The 23161-nt window shown below is 38.8% G+C and overlaps 2 protein-coding genes across 12 annotated transcripts in view; one reads left to right on the plus strand and one right to left on the minus strand.

Moving 5' to 3' along the window:
* Positions 1-180: 180 nt before the first annotated feature.
* On the plus strand, positions 181-5847 carry LOC147164031 (AP-3 complex subunit mu-1-like). 3 transcript variants are annotated; one of them, XM_086092568.1, is made up of 9 exons: positions 181-429; positions 771-1048; positions 1682-1853; positions 1932-2069; positions 2476-2561; positions 3628-3761; positions 3840-4047; positions 4901-5045; positions 5105-5847. In XM_086092568.1, exons 1-9 carry the CDS (start codon positions 342-344, stop codon positions 5203-5205), a joined length of 1350 nt encoding a protein of 449 aa, XP_085948694.1. In that variant the 5' UTR covers positions 181-341; the 3' UTR covers positions 5206-5847. The 3 variants fall into 3 exon arrangements, with proteins under 3 accessions (XP_085948694.1, XP_085948695.1, XP_085948696.1); XM_086092569.1 differs by having other exon boundaries at positions 425-464; XM_086092570.1 differs by lacking the exon at positions 181-429 and adding an exon at positions 459-585.
* Positions 5848-7051: 1204 nt separating this feature from the next.
* LOC147164032 (vinculin-like) overlaps positions 7052-23161 on the minus strand; it is a 28809-nt gene continuing 12699 nt past the window's right edge. For 2 of the 9 annotated variants that reach the window (XM_086092583.1, XM_086092590.1), the window contains exons 7-23: positions 21022-21112; positions 20800-20947; positions 20299-20452; positions 19869-20218; positions 18515-18705; positions 18087-18113; positions 17524-17723; positions 16396-16524; positions 16155-16304; positions 15725-15833; positions 14834-15136; positions 14638-14762; positions 14350-14535; positions 11847-12002; positions 10807-11010; positions 10512-10616; positions 7052-9861 (exon numbers count right to left, since the gene is read on the minus strand). In XM_086092583.1, the coding sequence (XP_085948709.1) occupies positions 9715-9861; positions 10512-10616; positions 10807-11010; positions 11847-12002; positions 14350-14535; positions 14638-14762; positions 14834-15136; positions 15725-15833; positions 16155-16304; positions 16396-16524; positions 17524-17723; positions 18087-18113; positions 18515-18705; positions 19869-20218; positions 20299-20452; positions 20800-20947; positions 21022-21112 (2775 nt within the window). In that variant the 3' untranslated portion in view covers positions 7052-9714. The remainder of the gene's footprint in view (positions 9862-10511; positions 10617-10806; positions 11011-11846; positions 12003-14349; positions 14536-14637; positions 14763-14833; positions 15137-15724; positions 15834-16154; positions 16305-16395; positions 16525-17523; positions 17724-18086; positions 18114-18514; positions 18706-19868; positions 20219-20298; positions 20453-20799; positions 20948-21021; positions 21113-23161) is intronic. The other 7 variants (XM_086092585.1, XM_086092588.1, XM_086092586.1 and 4 more) reach the window with 7 other exon arrangements.

The raw sequence follows: 23161 nt of genomic DNA on the forward strand, positions 1-23161 counted from the left end.
GTGAAAATTAATAATTTGCCTCCAAACATATAAATGTACAATAACATGCCTTTGTCGTAAAAAAATCTAGTTCGCGCTTGACATGAGAATGTTATACTCATTTATGACGTCTACATTTTGTGTAACCAAAATCCTGAAAGACGTAACTGAGGGTTAACACAAGAAACCCTTATTAAACAGAGCAGGGACAGCAGCCTTTAAATGTGCCTGCGGGGGAGAACTGTAGCCTCAAAAGCCCCTTAAATACTGATATTATTATTTTAGGGATTTAAAAAACATACATCCAATCTGATTTCTAGTTCCTTCAATTTGTTGCCATAAAATAGTGACTCAAGTCGTTTATGCGTTTCACTGGAGCAGGCATTCGCTTGGACATCCCTGTCTGGTGGCAACATCGTCACTGTTTGTCGACTAAACTACAGTCAGCAGGTAAAAGTTAAAATATTACACCGAACGTTTCTACGGTTAGGGCTTTTCTGTATTTGTAGTTTAGCGATTATTTTACATTGTTGTAGATCGTATAAATATACCGTAATTCATAAACTGTAAATTCAGGAACTAGTTGAAGTAAACTCTGTTGTCTAAGTGAGTTGTTCAGATTTGGCACAATGTGACACTTCTTTGTGACACCATAACTTTTGAATTTAAATGAAAACAAAGAATTATAATTTAGAATGAACATGAATGCTTTAAAAGTATTGACGTGCGCGCTTGTTACCTTGCTTTGTTGCCATCAACACAACACAACAACAATCTCCTTATTGTTTCAGCTGAGATGATCCACAGTTTGTTCCTAATCAATTACACGGGAGACATCTTCCTGGAGAAACACTGGAAGAGCGTCATCAACCGGAGCGTGTGTGACTACTTCTTCGAAGCCAAGGAGCAGGCGCTGGAACGCGAGAATGTGCCTCCTATCCTGCAGACCCCGCATCACTATCTTATTAATATATACAGAGGGAAGCTCTTCTTCCTCGCTGTCATCCAGACTGAAGTACCTCCACTTTTTGTCATTGAATTCCTGCACAGGGTTGCAGACACTCTTCAGGTAATTCACAACATAGGTAGGAAACCTACAGCTCAAATTTATTTGGGGTTAATCAGGGACATGGTGTCAGTGTGTACTGATTAGTTTGAATGTGATTGGTTACTACAGAGTGCACATACTTGTGTGACATTATTTCAGGTGCTTATTTGTACTTCCTCTCTTGAAAACATATATTTTTAATTTAATTGCGTTCGACATAAAAGTCACACTGATGGTGGAAAGGGTTTTCAAAATATTTATCTTGGTCTCATTTGGCACTTGAAGAGGGGTGGGTAGACTTTCCATAACCACTGTATATAACTTGCAGGGGCCATTTTCATTACAGGGACCTGAAGAGGGGTGTGTAGACTTTTCATAACCACTGTGTGTGGGGCCATTTCAGTTTTATATAAAGATCTATGAAAGATTAAAAAAAATAAAAATAATTCCAATTATTCGGTATCCTTCATATCTAGTTTAAGGTCCATGTACAGTAGAGACCTATACATATCCAAATATGGCATTTTTTCTTAAAATGACATAAAATTAATGGCAATTTTCTATTCTTGTAATTTCTCATTTCTATTTCCTGATCGTAAAATGTCAAATATCAACGATATCGACCAAATGCTCAAACAGCTTTGCAAATAACAGGACTACTTTGGCGAATGCTCCGAAGTCGTGATCAAAGACAACCTGGTGACGGTGTACGAGATCCTCGAAGAGATGCTCGACAACGGCTTTCCGCTGGCAACTGAGTCCAACGTCCTCAAGGAGATGATCAGGCCTCCCACCATTCTCCGAACGGTCGTCAATACTCTCACGGGTAAACAGATGGCTGACGTTTACTTATCTCCAAATGTGTGGGAACGGAGTCCAAAACTTTTGTTGTGTTTCTCCTTAGGAGGGAGCAATGTTGGAGACACGCTCCCAACGGGTCAGTTGTCCAATATCCCCTGGAGGCGTGCTGGTGTTAAATACACCAATAATGAAGCATACTTCGATGTCATTGAGGAAATCGATGCCATTTTGGACAAATCAGGTTGGAAGACGCTCCGTACTGAGACACACCATCTGTTTTTCCACTGAGCACTATTATATAATATAATCTATTTCAACGTAGGTCGATTATTCTTTTAAAGTTCCTTGTAGCACCCAATAACGTAATAATTTCCTGAAAATGTAATAAAGGCTGAAAATGAAATAAAATTTGCACTTAACTTAGCGATTGACAGTCATTTTTTTTGTATAAATGGAAGAAGAAAATATTTTGCGTCACCCACTTGATTAGAATTGCTCTGCCGCAAAGCCTTTTACAGTAAAACAATATCAGATAGTCATTCAACTTTTATTAGCTGTGCTGTCAATGTTTGAAGATTTTTTTTACATTGTCAATAAATATAATAAAGGTTCTACTTAATGCTGTGTAAACTGGGCTTGTTGTTCAGGTTCCATGGTGTTTGCAGAGATTCAAGGTGTGATTGAAGCTTGCGTCCGGCTCACGGGGATGCCTGACCTCACGCTGTCCTTCATGGTGAGTGCTCGGTTTTGAGAGATACAATGCAGTGGTTTGTGCATCATGATTTCATGCATTATCGCCAACATGAAACATTAATGCCACCTAGTGGCGTAAAATTACTTCAAGATATCTATGACTCCATGTTTCATGCTCCTTTTAACTATTTAGTATATCTTTTCAACTATTTTACCGCCAAGAACGTTTATTGACGTATACTAAAATCCCAATGAATGCCGCCAATAACGTCAATTGACGTTAACTATGGTTTTTTCCCCCCGAATGGACAGTGCAACGTCTTGTGCAGCGCTAGTTTGTGAATGGGGTTGTGAAAATCCCAAAACACCCACTAACTATGACCAGCAGATGGCAGCATTGTATCTCTTTTGTCAACGGGCTCCTGTGTATCAAATAACAGGAAAACATGGCGGAACTTAGGAAATAGAACGTGACGTGAATGATGAAAGCGTTTGTCATATTAAATCTAATTCACAGAGCATCACTAAACAAAAAATATTAGTGTCAAAGTCACTGTTGTGCGGAAAATGTATCTTTTCACAAAAAGCTTGTTTTCTCCTTATTTTTTCCATTTTCACTCAATGTCACTTAAGTGACCTATTTTCAAATGGTGAATACTAAAGAAAGGAATAAGGAAGAATCATACTTTTTTTTTCTAATGAAAGATTGGAATCCAATCATCATATGGTAACCACCATGTTTATGTAGTCATAGCACACAATATTCTGTTTGCCTTGAATAATGAGCGAAAATGCTCGAAATCGGCTGGCACTGTGTAGGAGTTGTTTTTTGGATAACGTTTGGCAGTAAAAGAGTTAACTTCAAATAACTTTATGAATTACTTACTCTACAATTACTAAATCAATGAACTGAAAGATACAACAACCACATTTGTATTTCGTAAAAAATATTTGTCCAATTTTATGTTAAATCTTAAGAGTATGAAAAATTTCAAAACAATATTTTATTGTACATTTAGAACAGCTATAACGTGCGATTAATCGTGAGTTAACTATGGAAATAAAGCAATTAATTACCAACCCTGTTGTTGCATCGTGCATTAAAGAATCCCCGCCTCCTGGACGATGTCAGCTTTCACCCGTGTGTGCGGTTCAAGCGCTGGGAGTCGGAGCACGTCCTCTCGTTCATCCCGCCCGACGGCAATTTCACCCTCATGACTTATCACGTCAGCTCACAAAAGTAAGTGCAGACAATTGTTAATGCGCAGTTTTTGTTTTCCATACAAAACAGCCCAGGTCACTTTTCCTACTACCTCAGTCAGGTGGCCATCCCGGTGTACGTGAAGCAGAACATCAGTTTCATGGAGACGGGTTCCTGCGGCCGTCTGGACATCACAATCGGGCCCAAGCAGACGATGGGGAAGACGGTGGAGGGCTTGCTGGTCACCATCCACATGCCCAAAGCCGTACTCAGTGCCAACCTCATCGCCACGCAGGGCAACTACACATATGACCTAGCCTCCAAGGTGAATGCACACTCAGCACATAAGATGCCATACTTTCGGATCTTGCCAGTGAATCGGGGACTGAGGAGTTATTGTATGCCGCTCCGAAAAGTACAATGGAAGCAGTCATTTGGCTGACATCATCACAATTTTATTTAACGCAGTTAACAATTCTATTCTAAATACTCAGCATTTAACATAAAATGCAAGTAGAAGTCACCTTTTTTAAAACCATGTTCATGCATCAAATAAGACACTGATCAGAAAACAAAAACATTTCCTCATCGTGGGAATGCTGAAGCTTTCCCTCATATGTTAATGTGATTTTTATTCTCCATACTTTTTTACCGTGTAACAACTCCCACATAATACCTCCGATCTACACTTGCTTCAAAAATTCACGCCCGTCGTCTGATTCCACATTACTTACAGTAACGTTAAATATCAACTTTTTGCCATTCATTTTCAATGGGACAGACACTGAACTTTTTCTAAGTATCACTTTCCACGCCCACTTCCATACGTATAACTTATCACCATTACCAGGTGTGTGATACTGCTCGGTGGCACAGTTAGTAAAGTGCATTGTCCAGTAACCAGGAGGTCGTAATTTTATAATTATAATTTCGTAATTTTACTTTCTAAGCATTCCACATACATTCAAATCTTAGCATTCAGCTTTCAGCATTTCCCACACAATTTCTCCAGAAATGGCACTTAGTCTAGTTACCGTTCTACTTTTCATCCTACTCATCTAAAAACATATACATGTACTTCAAAACATTTTTATTTCCATCTATCAATTTTCTTCCACTTATTGAGGGTCAGGTACGTTTTTAGTTGTGACACTAACATCATCCGTCTGTGTTTGTAGGTTTTGGTTTGGAACGTGGGGAAGCTGAACCCACAGAAGCTTCCGAACCTGCGAGGCAGCCTGAGCGTGCAGTCGGGCGCTCCGAAACCCGAGGAGAACCCCTCGCTTAACATCGACATGAAGATTCAGCAATTGGCCGTATCAGGTGATTGCAATCAACGGGGAATGTCACAATGTGACGTTCTAACAATTGATTCTCTGTAGGTCTAAAAGTGAACCGTCTGGACATGTACGGGGAGAAGTACAAACCCTTTAAAGGGGTCAAATACCTCACCAAAGCTGGGAAGTTCCAAGTGCGGACCTGACTCAATCACAACTCGACAGTCAACGCTCCAGGCGCGGCGCTCCAAATCTATCCAAACCTCTGCATTATTAACAAATATTTTTGCATTCTAACAGTTATTTATTAAATCAATTTTATGGCATTACAGGCTCTGTATATATCAAGCAACTTATGTTTGGCCTCTGGAGGGAAGCCTTAATAATAATAATAACAATAATAATATAAATCAGCCATGTGACCAATTCCTCCAAATGTCGTTTTGCTGAAGGGAATATGTTGCATTGCAAATAGGCACTGAGCCCACACAATCATTATTGAAATATTGCTTGCATGTTGCCTTTCTGCGCATCATTTTTTCTACTTACATTGTGAAGAACTACACCATTTTCTTTGCACACTTTGACTCTGTTTATGTGGCCTTGTAAGGTGCTTCCTTCAGAACTTTATAACAAGATAAGCAAGTATTATCTGCATTATGTCAGGCTGTGATCGGCTGTGGGGAGCACCTGCTTAGAAATATGCACAACCTTTATGTGTTATTGAACGCAATTTTCTGTCTTAGCCTAGCATTTGCACAACTTTCTCTATGTAAAAAGAAAAGTCAAATGCTTATATCAGAATGAACTTCAGTGCACAAGTGGTCTTATAAAATTATTTTGACAGTATAAAATGTCCTCGTCTTGTTTGTGTGTGCTTATTTTACGTTCCTTTTGTGCTGTGTTTCCCAACATTTTCCTTAAGGTTTTTTTTTCACTCCCTAATGAAGCAGGACTGTGAATTTTGTAACAATCAAAATTATACAAATAATTTTAAGATGATTTAGGACACCATACATGAAATTAAATAATGTAAAAAATGTATCTAAAAATCACAGAAGTCAAAACGGCAAGATAAAATAGGTTGAATTAACCAAATTTGGTATGTTTTTAACAGATAGCTGGAAATTGTGTATTAAATCATTCTGATGCTTATCAAATGCTATGAAATTCTGTCAAAGGGTGAGTATTATTTGATTTATTCTGATTCAGTGGCAAGCAGAAGAAAATGGAAGATTACAATTATGTTGAAAACTAACAACTGAAGTATATTCTAAATCGAATCTAGTATAAAATGTAAAAAAAAATTGGCTCTTTTGCAGTAAAGTTAGAAAATGCTGTTACTCAATTTTACATCAATAAAAAATAACGGTTATATGATATAATTATACATTAATTAATAATTGACATGGGTACTCCGTACTCTTACACAATGCCCGTTGCTTGGCAACCAGTTCAGACTGTACTCTGCTTGTATTGCATGATACTGTAAAAAGCCTACTATAAAAGCTGAACTTCATTTTAGGGTCAATCAGAGGCACTTAAAATGGTGGCAGGGGTGTGCTAACGCTTATTTAACATGAGTTTAAATGTGATAAATTAATTCTAAGAGGTTGTGCAGACTTGTGCAACTTGTTTTAAAATTAAATTGAGTTGTACAGGTTACAGCGGACAAAGCTTTAAAAAGATTTGTCTTGGTTTCATTTTATACCACAAAAACCTGCCATTTGAACTGTACGGAGAAAATCTTTTTATTTTAGTTTTTTATTTTGTGTGTGTTTGTGTGTGTAATTTTTGGAGGCTTTGTTTTTTTAGTAATTAATTTTTTTTTAAATTTAATATACTTTGTAGAATATTTTTAATGTTTTTTTTAAAAATAAAGTACTGTTTTTCAGAATATTTTTAAATGACAGAAACATTAAAAACAAAAATCAGAAAAAAACAGAAAACAGATTATTCAATTAAAACAGAAATAATAATAATAATAAAAACAAAGTCCAATCCCCAAATTTTGCCAGAAAAGTAAATGCAATACACTTCCGTAGAACAGGGGTGTGTAGACTTTTTATTTTTTTATTTTAAATATCCACATTAACACGTATAAACTCCTCTGTGCTAACAATAGGGAAATAAAAGATTTAGCAGGTAAGGGCTGAGGTCCAGTTTCAGGAGGTCATACCGATAGCAGAAAAAGACAAAGTTGCAGGTAATATGTCATTCATAATCAGTCTTTTTATTCTTCCAAGGCACAAACAGCACATGTGTTTGCATGGCCATGAGCTCTCAGGATACATTCAGGGTGCATGGGATACATTACGCGCGTACATAATACTGTAATGTACATACACCCTGTCGCTCTAAGCAAGCGGCCGCTACATGCTCACTACATTCTGTCCCTTTAATGACGTCATTGGCGTGCATGTTTATATTGATGAGCGCGCGCACACACACAGTGATTCTCCATTTAAAAGTTACATTTGCCCAGCAATCATACAAAACACTGTATAAACCATAATGTGAAAGTAAAAACAAGAGCTTAAAATGTATAGAGTGGCACTGGTTGCATTGCATTTCGTTAACTTGTGATGCCACCACTCCAAATACATGATGACCTCAAAACAGTTCAACTGTTAAGGAGATAGCACAGGAAAAGAAACGTTACACATTGCAAGAAAAAAAAAGTGAAATAAAACAAAATAAAGTGTGTGGTGGCGGGCTCTTTGAATTATTATGATTTTATCATGTCATGTAATGTGGCTTTAAAAAAAATAAAAAAAATAAGCAGCCATAAAAACATCACATTTAAATAGGGATGGACATTTGATTGTGGCTATGTGGGAATTTTTTTAAATTAAAAATATTATTTAACTGGTTGAAATGTGCAGCCAAGTAATGTTGATATTCTTTTGACAGCAAACTTTTTTCTCCCTAGGTTTGGCACATTTCGTGAAACTGAGATGACATTTTCAAAATACCATGGACAAATCCCAAAACCACCTTAAATTGTTCTCAACTGAATGGCATTTCTCATTGCTTTTTTCACATTGCCAATGTCTTCGCACATGTCTCAATTGCCTCAGTGGTAATGTGCAAATGTTTGTGTACATTTAGCCTACAGTTAGCGCAATCTGCCCACATTTAGCACATTTTCCAAATGAATTGATCTTGCTGATCGAGCTGGATTAGTTGTTTTTCAGTCTAATGGCTGTCCTCTCCAAAACATGTCAGCAGGATTTCAGTGTGTAAATCATAATATGCGAAATCATCTGTTCAATTGTCAAAATTTGTCTAAGCATATCACAGGGGAGCAGTGTAGAGAGGATGGTTGAGACATTCACACCGTTTTTTTTCCCTCGCTGCATTCCAAGGGAAAATATCGGCTGCGATGTAGATGAAAACCTTTGGCCAAACGGAGAGCAGCGTATGGATGGCCAAGAGAATGATGAATGAATGAATGATCATCCTGATGGCCAAGAGGGGGAAGGCTAGTGAAAGTGTTACAGTAGTTGGTTCTTTATTTACGCTGTGTGCAAGATATGATTTTAGTTATTAGTTTTTCATAAATATACAGAATTTGGCTTACACTTTCTTTTGTTGCACTCTAATGTGTAAGTAACTTTGTGTGAATAAAAAATTTCCTTGACTGTGAGTATGTCAAACCGCAAACTTTAAATACCGCTCTTGTAAAATCCAAGCCAAAGGGAAGATGCATTTTTGGGGGCACTGACTACTAGTATAACATAGAAATTTGATTTTGACACATAGGTGAGCTCTTTTGGGAGAGATATGAGCTTTTGCAGATGATCCAAAGAGTTGTGCAAAATCATCCAAGTTCTTTTTGGCAAAAGCACTAAGTGAATGCAGATGAGTCAAAGCAATTGAGAAGGATCTTTTCAGTTGGGACTGTACCGACTCTTTGTTTGGAAAAGGAACTTGGAGTGAAGCATGTGTGACCAGTTTTGGGATAGATACGTGCTTTTGCTAATGAACTGAACAGGTTGTGCAAGTAAGTCTGTTTGGCCAAATGAGCTTGCAGTTTTGAAAACTGTCATCTCAGTTTCAAGAAATGTGCCATGCCTTTGGAGAAAAACTGTAAATACCTTCAAATATCACACATCTAAAATCGATCATTATGCCCATCCCTACAAAGAATCATTGTCACGCACACAGCTAATGCTAAGCAAATACTTCAATAGTTCGATAGTCACTCATTTATGAAATTACGCATTTCACCGCCGAGCACCTCTAATCCAGAAGACTTCATAGTTCAAGTATAAGCAAAATGTAGGCAATGACGTCACACCTTTAAATTGATACACAGGTCTTCAGTCAGCAGCGTTAATGATCAAAGTAAACATGAGCGGACGAGATAAGAATCTCTCACAGCTGAGCGTACACACACAAAATACTTCATTATTAAGAAACAAAGCTGTGTTAAACACAAAAGTCCTATCACAATGTCTCAAGTTGCCTTTTAGAAAATAGAAAACATCTTCATGCAAAAAATATATAGCTACCTGCAATCAACATACCAAAAATATATATTAATAAAAACACTTCCTTTGAGTCCACTTAAAAAGGGACAGGAAGAGCTTTAAATGAAGCACATCTACAGTGGATGATGGAGAATCATCTATGTCTATGTTGCTACTTCATTTTGTTTTGTTTTGTACTCTTTATAGTGTGCGGCGCTGTTCATAAAGTCATTGCCTCGTTCACTGGTACCAGGGGGTCTTGCGCACCCAACGGAGGGTGAATCCTGCATCCGTGCGGATCTTGATAGAGGCCGCCTCAGCTTCTCTCACCGTCTCCTTCACGGACTGCATCAGGTTCTGGGCGTTGTGGACCAGCATCTCTGTGGCCTGCACAAAGCAACGAGACATTGGGAGGTATGACATAACGACAGGGAAGACACAAACTCATTTTTTTGTTTTAATGTTGTTATGGGGACATATTATGGAAAGATTATCGTTAACTGTTTCTATACAAATAGTAGGGTCTCTCGTGCCTGCCCAGTGCTCACCCATTAAGTGAGATATGCATATAATGTTTATTTTCATCTAAAAGTTCATAAAAGATTAACTGGTGTGTGCGCCTGGACCACTAGGGGGCAGTATAGTAAATATAGACAGACTACAGGTAGATTTGACGTGAACCAAAGAAAAAGCTTGCAAATGTCACGCGACCAAATTTAGAAAACGGGTGAGCTGTGATTGTTCGTTACCTGTGCCCTGAGCGCCTGTGTTGTCACTTTCTGTCGACAGTGAGTGGCGAAATGGCCGTCCCGTGAGATGGATAAAACGGGTGGATATAGCGGTTTCATCCATATTCCACAAATGCAAGATTAATTAGAATACCAAATTTAGAATGGTGGGGCGCTCCATAGAACATATTATTGTCAAGACAATTTTGGGGTTGACTTCCTCTCAATTAAATCTGTTATGTGAGGAAATAATTTTTGAATCCTTGATAGTCAAATGACAACATGATTCTAGGTGCATGGTAATTTTACCTGCTCGGACTCCTCTTCACTAATGTTTGTTCTCCCCAACATAGTTGCTTTCACAGTGGAGAGGATCTTCAACTGAGTGCTGATGGTGGGGATCCGCTCACACACCTTTAACAAGAAAAAGAAGAAATAAATTATTTAGGATTTCAACGGATGGAATGGATTGTAGTCTAATGGTGATTTATTTTATTTTATTGGGGCAGTTGGCGCAGTGCTCCCCTGGTCCTGCAGGGGGGCACTGCTGTGAAAAAAAAGTGTCGTGTTTTCTCACGAGGGAATGATTAATTTAAAAACAAACCTGCAGCAGGTTCGTCCTGATGCGTCTGTCCGTGCACTGCTTGGCCACTTCCTTGGCGAGTCTCGTCACCTCGTCCGACGCTTTGGCGATGTCTTTGGCGCATTGGATCAACGCTCGCTTGTTGCCGCTGCCGCCGCGCACCAGCCGGGACATCTCAGCCATCAGCAGAGCCATGCGCTTGGCGGCCGCGATGATGTCGTTGCCCTGAGATGGGAACGCGAGGGAATGATAAGAGAGATGAGGAGAAGGAGGATGGATGAGGGAATGGGATGAAGAAACTGTACTGGACAAAAGTGTTGGGAAAAATCGACTGAATTTTGTGCAATTTGTGCTTGCAATTTTGTGGTAATACTTTAGGGAAAGGCATTGTTCTTTTCCAATATGTGATCATTTTTGTGTAAAAAAATCTGAGCCAGCGGGCTTTTCTTTTCAGTTTCTGAGCCAGCAAAAAATAAATTTCAAGTCTCAATTGTCAGTTATGGCTGTAAGTCCCAATACTTTTGTCCATATATTGCATGAGGTTTCCAAGCATTGTTCTGTTAATAAAATGAAGGGTTAAAAATCATGAAAATGGCAGTGAATGTTCTTTAGTAAGCTACATGCAGAATATCATTGTGATATTTACATGCAGACCCGCATCTCAGTGCTTTAAGGTTAGTAACTGGGGTTGAAACTACATTACATCACCCAGACGTCTTTGGGAAACTGTCATACTTGGCATCACAGGTTGCCCTGACAACAAGTGATCGACAACAGCGAGACGACTCCTCCTTGAAATCACCAACATAAGGGAGGGAAATCCTGAAGCTAGTTGGTCACAGTGGTGCACCAGTAAAAAAAAAGCCATTCCATCAACTGTCAACCTTTAGTACAACTTTAGCACCATCTGAGCAGCCACAGCTGGTTGGAAGTTGCCATGGTAGCGGCAGATGCAATTTGTTTGAGTGACGCTTTTGTTTGTTTTTGCATGCGTGTGTAGAGAGAAGTGGTGGCGTCAAAAAATCCAGCTGCAAAAACACGCTGGTGACGTCATGTCAGACCTTGCTGGACCACTTGCGCGCCTCCTGGTGCAGAGCCTGGGCAGCCGCCAGCATGGGTTGATTGACAGGCTGGTTGGAAGGCATCAGCAGCAGTTCGGGCTCATAGTCATCCTCACCATCAGTAAACTCATCTTCATCGTCTACCTCTACTGCCTCCTGGCAGGGCAAGGGGGGGACGGGGTGTATTGGCGGCGGTTGGCGGAGGGAAAGAGGGAGGGAGAGAGCCAGGAATGGCGGGAGGGAAGGAGGCATTTAGTACACTATATGAAAAGCAGTAGGTGGAAGAACAGAGGAGGAATTGAAGGAGGAGTACAAGCATCATGGAGGAGCAGGGAGGGAAGGCGGGACTGTGCAGCGGAGGCGAGGCGGGGACAAATAAGACTACTGCAGCCGTGATTCTGAGGTTGTGATCTAACAGGAAGGAGGCCTCCCTCCAAAATATGAGCAGGATGCAAATAAAGTGACTGACACATTTTCCAAAGACTGATGTCCATAGACAAGACCTAAAGTAGCAATAACTACTTGAATCTCACGTCACAAATGAAATATGAAGAAATGATTCCCCTCCATAATAAAACACAAAATATGGAAAACAACACACAAACACTACACTCCTCAGTAGGGTAGCAGGTGACCTGGGGTCTTTTATACCTACAATGGTGCCTTGTGATACAAGTTACATTTTTGTTTTTGCTTTTTGATGCGAATAATAGCACTCTATAACAACGTACCAAAAAAGGGTAGTAACATAAATAAAGAATGTAAAGAATTATTTAAACAGTTCAGCAAGATTTAATGCTGCAATTATTTTTATATTGTGCTGCTCCATTCTACTTGGAAGCTGAGGGGGCAATATAATACAAGTCATGCAGGCACAAATGAAGAATAAATGTATTTCTACTATTATAGTATTTGACTCAGTAAGGAGCTATAATATTAGTCTTCTTTTTTTTTTTTTTTTTACAGAGGATATTATCTGTCTACATCAGTCGCTTAAAGTGTTCTAAAACTGCAAATATCGATTAGCGGGACTATTTTTTTTATGGTTCTCACACACTTAACGCGCATATGAGAAACCAGTCATACAGTTTTTTAAATTCTTTATTTAGGAACAAAAAACATTACAACATATCAATAAAACAGCCAGGGTGAGACAAACAAAAGGGAAAATAAATATGTTTGAATGAGACAAGTAAATAGTCAGGCTTAGTAAACATATGAAGATAAAGTGCTATTTGAGTGCACTCCATTTACTATTTAATATTTTGATCAAATTGGATTTTTCACATGTTGGACTATGGAGTGATTCTCGGGAAAAGTACAATAAGTAAGGAATTCGAGTTTACTCGGGGCTAATACGAATCACGATTGTTAACCCTTTAGCATAGCATAGGCAAATTGTGTTGGTGTTTGTGTAATATTGCATATGTGTTCAGAAGATAAGGAACAATGAGTATTTATACCCACTAAATTCAACTCACGTTCAACTTTAGTGGACTTCAAAAATGAAAAAAACAAACATTTGTTGTATTTTTATTTAATTATTTATTTATGATATATATTATATTAATTATTAAATTTTTACTATTTTTTAGGAGGGAGGCAGGGGGTGATTAATCGATGGAATAATCAATAGGAGAATCCATTAAAAAAAAAGTCATTAGTAATAGTACTAAAAGAAACTATTGTAAAAAAATATATTATATAAGTCCACACAAATATTAAGTTCTATGTGCTTTATCAACCATTATATGTATGTAGCATTAAGCGAGCAGTCCATTCTTAAGGCTAAATTATTTGGTTGATTTAAATACACATGTGTAATTCTCTTAGTTTTAGGTTTAAATTGACAGCAAACTTCACCTGGGAGTGGCATTAAATGGACTGAACTTCCTTTTTTGATGAATTGTGCACTATTTGGCAAACTGTTGCTTGTTGTGAAGTGAGCTGAATTGAGTTCACTACACAGTCAAGTCAAAGCAAAGAAATCGTCTGAATGATGGCTTGCATCTAAAAAAAACGACTAAGTCGGATCACTCGTACCTCAAGGCACCACTGTATTATCAAATCAGCTGTCAAAGTGCTAACAAAAATCCTTATCTTTGTAAGTAACATAAAATGAATGGAGAACTTCAGAATTCCTGATTGTGAAGCCGATATGCTGCTAATTCTATAATATTGAAAACTGCAAAAATAAACCGCTAAATCAGAACTTAACTCAATTATTCATAAACCATCTTCAGGCTTCTGGATTGTGCGAGTGTACTTAAAAAAATGCCCAGTAAAATTGCGTGTGTGTGCGTTTGTTCCTTTTAGTTTACCAGATGACAGTTTCCAGTTTCCTTCTGAAATTGGAATCAAGCCCTTGATGTCCACATTTCAGCATCAGCATGACTCGAAATATATAAATTCACAGTCAACGGAGAGAACGTACTGTATTCCATGACCACAATAATGAATGTCAGTTTTACAAATTGAAGTAAATATGCATATTTGGACTCACCTTGCTGGACCACTTGCGAGCCTCGTCGTGCAGTTGTTTGGCGGCCACCATCATGGGCTCACTCACGACCTCTCCGGCCTTCTGCTCCGGGAACTCTTCATCCTTTTCTTCGGGAGGAGGAGGACGAGGGGGCGGCACCTCGCCTTCTGGTAGGGGCGGCTTGGGGGGAGCCTGCTCATCACTTACCTGGATAGAAAACACATTATCGGTCCAAATTTGAAATTCCATGACTTGCACTTCATGACAATGCATGGGTTAATGACAACAGTAAATAAGTGTTGGGCTTACTTGGAGCTGCTCTAAGTCAGGTGGTGGCGGGGGGAAATCCAGCTCCTGAGGTTGGAAGGCCTCTCTGACTTTTCCCACAGCGGCCAGGATCCTCAGACAGGAGTCCAAATAGGCCTTCTGAAGCCCTGTGGAAGGGTCAGAGGTCATCCTGTGTAATATACACAAATAGTTTATGGCTTCTACTGAGTGTGTGTACCTTTATCTTGTATGTTGCCAGCCACCGCCTTGGCGTCCATGACCATGGGGGAGATGGTGTGCGACAAGACGTCTGACGCGTGTTTCACCAAGTCCCTGAAACGCGGATCTTCTGAGTTCTCCACTTCCCTCTTGGCAACCAGCAGAACCCGATTTGCTCGCCGCGCGATGCTCGTCGCCCCGGCAACAAGCATTTGGGGCTGAACATTCGCCATGGCAACCCGGCACTTGTCGATGTCTTTCTTGATGGCTTCCTCGGAGGCGTCGAGCAGTGACTTGGTGTCTATGGCCTCATCCACTAGACCTGGACACACACACACACGAACATATGCATATTACTCCAATGAGATATTGTTAAGCGTCATAGTGTCCCTTGAAAGGCTCTATATAAAACTGAGCAAATATTTTGTATAAATGTAAATTTTATTTGAATTTTCTTTTATTTGTTAAATATGCTATGAAATGATAAGACTACCGTAATACCTAATTAAAAGGCTAAACACCTACTCTTTTCTATTCTACTATACTAGTATACAGTACAGTAAATTTGTATGTCAATTTAATATAATCTACTGATATATATAATGTACTATAATGATTTTTTTTTTTAGTTACTTACTGTTCTTGTTTAGATTTTTTTTGTAGACACTTGTATCCCTTATGTCATAAGGACTCTTAATCTTATATATATGAAATGCATCAATATATACTAACAATATTACTCAGTACAGCTAGCCAAATTTTTATTATTTTTTAAAATTATTTTAGCCATGTTAGCCTTATAAAATCCTAAATAAAGATGAAACTATTTTATAATCACTTTACACACACACAAATAATAATAATAATAATAATAAAATAATAATAATAATGAAAAATAGAATCTTCTCACCTGTGAGTTTCTCTACATTGTCGATCCACTGGTTCTTCATGGTGTCAAAGTGCTCATATGCTGCTTTGTTCCCAGGATTCTTCAACAAGATCCGAGCAGCAGAAGTTACCTGGACAGGGGCGGACTTACCATTAGGCAAACCCAGGCAATTGTCTCGGGGAACCTGGATTTCCAAGAGGCCCCCAATCACCTCGTGGAAACTGATTAAAAAGGTTTTCTTAGATTTGAATCCATTATTATTTGTTTTCATTCATTTATTTTCTCTAACTCCCAGTTTACAAAATCTTTGCAGCAGAGGGCCCCATGAAGGGGTTTGCTGGAGACCCCCAAATAATGATTGGACCATAACAAAACACGTCACGCTCCCACACGAAAGTGTGTCTTATCTTGAAAGAAATGAAGACACGGTGAATAAAAAAGAAACAAGCACCTGTGGCGTGAGTTCACGGGCATGTTTGACCGCAGCGTGAATCCCCTCCACCGTGCTCTTATTGGCTGTTCCCACAGCAGCCGCCTTCTCAGCTGTTGCCCCCAGACGACCTGCGTGGGCCTCAAAATTCCCAGCACGCTCTTCGAAAACCTAGGAACGGAACGAAAAACGAGGATCACAGAAGACTCAAACATCTTATTCACCGCAATTCTCCTGTGAATCTGTGCAGACCACGACCGACCTCCTCTCTGTTGGGGGCGTCCGGGGGTGCGGTTGCAGACACGGCCAGCAATTTGATAGGCGTTGTGGTGTCACTGAAGACGTCAGATACTTCCTGGGTCATCACCTCTTGCATCTTATGCCTCAGGTCCTGGCGTGGGGACATACTCCATTAACAGGCCACTGGGTGGCGCTCTCCACCAGTGCATTCAATCAGATGACAAGCATGCCTCTAGAGTCTAAACTGAAATGGTGTAGCTTAATTGTATTTGTTTACACTGTGGGGCTGGAACACTTTTGTGCTTTTGATTTTTAAAACAGATGAGCAATGCCAAAAATATAACTTTGATTCATATTGCACTTCTCAGACAGGACAGTGTTTTGAAGATTTAAAATATACAAACATAAAACAGGTCTCCCACTTAATTAGAGCTCGAATGTGATTCGTTAATTCTGAAGGTAGCCGAATCCCAGTTATTAGAGGGTAACCATATTATTACAGTTGTTTATTTTAACATTGTGGGCATTATGTGACCTGCAGCACTTACTTTACCCATTCCTGGATTGCACCCACCCAGATATGTTTTTATATATTAGGGATGTCAGTCAATAACAATTTTTAAACACATAATTTCCATAGTTAACTCGAAATTGTCAATTAATCACGTTATATCCATTCTAAATGTACATTAAAATATATTTTTTCATACTCTTTTTCATTCAAATAAAAGTGGACAAATATGGTTACAAAATACAAATGTGGTTGTATCTTTTATTTCACTTTCATGTCATTTTATATTAAGTAATTCATAAATTTATAGTTAACAGTTACGGTTAAAAGGATTGTGAAACATTGCATCATAGATTTGTGTTAAGGTAATTTTCTGTCACCAGGTAACATTAGTGTTTCATGTTGGACATTGGTGACAAGAACAATTCATTTTTCTTTTCAAATTCAGAGCAATTGGTATTTGGAACATAAAAATAAAGCATGCACAACAAATGTTTTAAGTTTTTTAAATCTCTTTACATCTCATTCAATGCTTCTTAATGCCATTTAAGGCCTTATTTTTTGTTGCAAATTCCATTTAATAATTTCATGCTTTTTAATGACTCGTGAAACCCTCAACATATAAAGGCAGTGTACTACCTTAAGGCTGTCATGTAACTGTGCGGCAGTCGCCCGAGCGTGTGGGGCCTCGGCTTCCTCCCTGCCAGCCATCTCTGCCAAGGATGTCATGAGAGCCTCTGCTCGGTCGCAACGTCCCATCATGTCCTGGCGGTATGGCCCCAAGAGGCCTCCTGCCAGTCTCCTGCCTTCTCCAACCATCCCTCTGATAGCCGCCTGACCTGAGGACACAAAAATGGTCAGAGGTCGTCCTCCATATCACATTTAAATACATGCTATCAGCTTGCTCTTGGATTAAAACAAACATCTATGGAGGTGATGGAGGGAAGGAAAATTCTTATATATATATATATATAAATAAATAAATGTAGGGCATAAAAGTTAAACAATAATAACAAACCTTTATTAAAAAGTAAATACAACTGAACTGTATTCAAGCAGTGATTCTTTCGCATACCATAAGGGGGAACGGGCGTACCCCTAGTGTTAGCAGTATTACAATTTGAAAATCAAATTCTGAAGTGATGAATATTTAAAGAGCTTGGGTGCATCTTCAGCGGAAGGTGAAAAGTGGAAGACAGTACCTGTGTTCCACTCTAGTCTCTCACACTCTGTTCCCGAGAGGCAGCGTGGGAGGGAACAGGTGACAATTAAAAAACAGACACACATAACCAATAATTTAAAACATGTTCTTACTTTTTGAATGTATTTACAGCTCAGGATGCTTTCAGCCCGTTTCATATTCTTAGCTCAAGTAGGTGGAATTGCAACTACTGTTATTTCCTCAATAAGTGTCTGTTTCGTCTACTTGACGGCGTGTCAGTTAGGCGCATTATCCACTTAACTTCTTGCTGAAATTGATGTCTCCTTTTTTTCAATTAGAAAAGAAGAAGTGTGATTACCTCACTTTATTGGCGCTATCATTCAGTAACTGACAGTAACTGCTGAGCTCATTTAAACCCAGTTGCTAACCAAAACAGAAGAACAGAAGGATTTTGGCAAACCCACTCACCTACACCTCTGTCATCGATTCCTGGGTTGGCGACCCAGCGTAGCGCTTGTTCCATTTTGCCCTCCAGAGTGACTGCAGGCTTGGCGGGCCTCATGTTGGCCACAGCTCGGTTGGTCTTGGCCTGCAGGGTCAACAGAGCCGCCCCGATTTGTTTTGCCAAGGCCCGGGCTTCCGGACTGTCACCTTTACCTCTGATACAACAACGCAACATGGAGGGAAAATGTTTTGTAATGATGTGCACAAAAAGAAGCAGCCGATATAAGGTGTTATCCAAAGTCCTCTCCACCTTTAAATGGGGGGGAGGGGGGTTAAAATTATTATTATTATCATTATTTTGTTAGAATCCCAACATCTCATTAACCCAGGGTTAGACAATCCATCTTAAAGGGAAATACCATTTATGATGATGCCATTTGTGATTTTGTACATATTATACAGTAGATTTTATATATAGAGATATTAACCTAGACTTCACTAGAGATTGAGATTTCCTGACTGAATTTCAGGTAAATAAGTATTCTTGCACTTAAAATATACAGTACAGTATATTACTAACACAGACAAGGACAGAACTATTTTAAATCAATAAAGCACAAATACAACAAAAAACATACCTAAAATCAATAGAGTGCCAGTACAGGCTTCCTGGTCCTGTATAGCCAATCAAAAAATATTGTGCAATTTATGCAGTCATGTCTCAAATCATATCATGGGACAAAAGAGTTACTTCCCATGTTTATGTCTGTTTCCTTTCATGGTCATTGCATTCAAAATTTAGGGAAATAACGATTCATGTCATGACTCAGCGGACTTAAGGAACCAAGTAGGTCATTCCTTTGAATAAGTGGCTCAAATCCAATGTCATATTTCCCTTTAATTTCTGCACTCATATTTTGTTGCGTTAACCCTCCTGTTATGTTGTGGGTCAAACTGACGCGTTTGAAAGTTAAAGTAAATTGAATTTTACACATTTTAGTTAAAGCATTTTGTTACTTGACCCAGGATGTTATTACTGATCCAAAGAAACAAATGTAACAGACCGATTGAAAAATTGTCTTTGTTATTAGTATAACAAAAAAAAGTGTTTGACACTTATGGATAATTAAATACCTCCAGATCATTTTGACCCAGAAACATTAATGCTGTTCCCGAAAAATGAACATAATACACTGGATAAAAATTTGTATTAAATTTGGATTATACACGTTTGGATGACTAAACACGCACCGGGTCAATGTGACCCAGGGACATTATTGTTGTTCCTCTCAAACAAACATAACAGGTGGGTTAAACCATCTAAAATCGAAATCATTAACCCCATTAGCTCTTCACCGTATTCAAACATTTTAGCAACCTTATCGCAGGACGGCTGCCTAACGTTGGCAGGCAACAACATAACCTCCATGCAGGTAAAATGTGCCAGGTATTTGTGACACAAGGCTGCACTCTCATCCTGGGAATGAAGGGTCTTAGAATTAGATGAAAATACAGTATATCTGTTAGTGCTGTCAAAATAAAATAAACGTACTGTTTGCGAAGCTCTACAAGTCTGGAAGTGAGGCCTGCAATCTCACTGATAGAGCGCAGGATGTCATCCCTGTCTTTGGGGTCCTCACACAGGTCAGCAATGCGTTTGGCCTCTGCGAGTAACGCCCTGATGTTCTCCTCACCCTCCAGACCGCCGTTCGGGTCAGCCAACCAGGCCTGAGTAAGATCAAATGAGAAAGACCATCTTGAGATTGTTAAAAGTGCTCAAATCTCTATGTTGTGTTGTGTTATGAGACCTGTGCAGCATCCAGTCTCCGAGCGATGGCTTGCTTGGCATTGATAAGAGCCTCCAGTCTGCGAGCAGCATTGTCCACTTTGCCAAATAACAAGTCTAAGCCCTGAGAGCATTGGCTTGCACGCTGCACACACGCTTGGCTCGGACCCTGGCCTCTGCCACAGATAAACACAAAAGTATGAACACATACATGTAAATGCATGTATATTTTTCTAGTGGTGGCAACAGTAAACTCACGCCATACCTAAATAAAAGTAGAGATACTAGTGTAAAGAAACACTTTGGTAAAAGAAGAATTTTCGTTTGCCACAGTTTTTATTCCAGATTCCCTTCTTGACGTAACCCAACTACTTTTTTATTTATTTACATCATGTCGCCATCCATGAAGGCTGAAAAAGTATGGAGTACAAAGTACAAATATCTGTTCTCAATGTAGATAGTGAAAATAGAAAGTCATTAAATACATTAAATATTGAGTATAGTAACAATTATCAGGCATTACCTGACTCGAAGATCTGCAACCTGGTCGGTCATTTGTCCCAAAGCTTTGTGTGTGGCCAAGATATCCCTCCTCTCCTTCCCGGCACAAAGCTCTCCCACCTTTCCCGCCTCGTCCAAAATCACACGTAGGGCGACCTCACCTGCTTCTCCTGGTTGGGGGCGACATGTCAAAACATTGTTCTATAATGCCAATAAATGCAACATAGACCACTCAGATACAAACCTGGTTGTCCGTAGGGGTCTTTCAGCCAACTTTTCGCTTGGATCATCTTCGATTCAATCAAGGCCAAAGATCTTTTCAGTACTTCCATATCCTAATAAAATTATTAAAATGGGAAAAATAAAATATTAATTTTTAATTGCAATAATAATGAGGAAAACACATATAAAACTGTTTACAATTTGTTTTAGTCATCCCAAAAAGCTTTTTTGATCACTGTTAAATCACTAATATGATTGTCAAACCTCATTTAGAGTCCAGCCCATTCAATAAAGAGCCTAATATATTGTATATTTACCATTAAAAACAGTAGTCTGTATTTCAACATTTCTGCTTTCTGATTAAATGGGAAATATTCACAACTTTGATAAACTGTAAATGATTTATATTGGCAGCAACGTTACTCTCATCTTTCAATTTCCTGAAATATCTAGGTCATTTGTTTTGAAAGCAAAACCTTGCACAACTACTGCTTTACACGCAATTGTTTTTATCTGTTGGTGAATCACCTTTATGGATGACGTCAACCACTTTTCTGCCCAAGATGTCATATTTAGAGATAAAAATAGAGCATGACGTCCATCAACACAATGGCTCACTGAATGACTGCAGAAGCGGACGCAAAGGCAGGATTTTGCTGCCATTTGGTAACTAATGTAAAATGGCAACTTGTTTACACTAAACAATTGCTATGCTGATTCCATCTTAACAGTAAACTCCAGTTTGCCTTACAAAATGATTAATTCCCAAAAATCTATCCAATTGATAACCATCAATAACTATGCTCAATCCTAGTTTATAGGTCACTTACATGAATAGAATAGTCACAGCAGTCATTAAAACACTACATGCCAAACATGCGATTATGTTATCAGAAAATTTCAGTTAGTTGAAAATTAACTCTAAATTGTGTTAAGATGCTGCTTATTTTTCCCCAAATAAAAGAGGAAAAACATTTAACTTCCAGCTCAGAGAACGATAAAACGCTTGAGTGGAACTGTTCAATAGGTCATGTATTACGCATGTGTCTGGACCAGCTTATTTTATATAATTCATGACCACACTACATGCCAAACATGCGATTATGTTATCAGAAAATTTCAGTTAGTTGAAAATTAACTCTAAATTGTGTTAAGATGCTGCTTATTTTTCCCCAAATAAAAGAGGAAAAACATTTAACTTCCAGCTCAGAGAACGATAAAACGCTTGAGTGGAACTGTTCAATAGGTCATGTATTACGCATGTGTCTGGACCAGCTTATTTTATATAATTCATGACCACAAGAGTAGGGCAACACCTGCCCCTCATGATGGCTGGGACTGGCCACAATATGGTGCACAGCAACCACTCAGACACACAAAGACAAATCATTGTGTGGACCGGTTATGTGTGTTGAAACATGCAGAGTGACAGGTCGGACAAGGGAAGTTTATCTTATCATCTCTGATGTTCTAAAAAGAAATAAATACAAAAGGCATCAGAATCATTTCGGCGTGAAGGCATTTTGACTTAAAACAACATCTTGTGTAACACACACTACATGAACTGTAGAGGAAATACAATAAATGAGGTTACTTTACGTTATAAGAATACATCATTCAAGCCATGGTGGTGGAAAGTACAAATATGTTGTTACTGTGCTGTAAGTAGGTTTTTTCAAGTATTTCTACTCTACTTGAGTATTTATTATTTGGACAACTTTCTAGTTATGCACACTACATTTGAAATCAAATATCAATACTTTATATTCCTTACTGTGTCAAAATAGGCGTGTTGGTTTAAAAAAAAAAATCTACTGGAATGAGTTGAATCAGTACTTCTACTCTACTATTTTCCTAGATGGGCGCACGTAAAAGGGAGCGTTTGCGCCGTTCTGGGAGGGAACGAAGCCGACTTGTTCGCCATCCAATGGAAACGGCTCCCCTCGTTCTCTTTAAATTACAAGCAGAAAAAGGCACGCGGTCTACATGGCATGTAGATGCAGGAGATCAGCGTGCGCAAAGTACACGTAAAAGGAACTACATGAAGATCAGCCGCTGTGGAGTGGGCACTTGCTCTTCTACTCTGTAAAATAATTGACAATAGAATTTATAGTAAATGACTGTAATAATTGTAAAATCTTAGTTAATTACTATAAAAATAT

This window comes from Leptonotus elevatus, chromosome 13 (assembly GCF_054856555.1).
Source record: "Leptonotus elevatus isolate MCC_2025b chromosome 13, RoL_Lele_1.0, whole genome shotgun sequence".
Taxonomy (NCBI): Eukaryota; Metazoa; Chordata; class Actinopteri; order Syngnathiformes; family Syngnathidae; genus Leptonotus; species Leptonotus elevatus.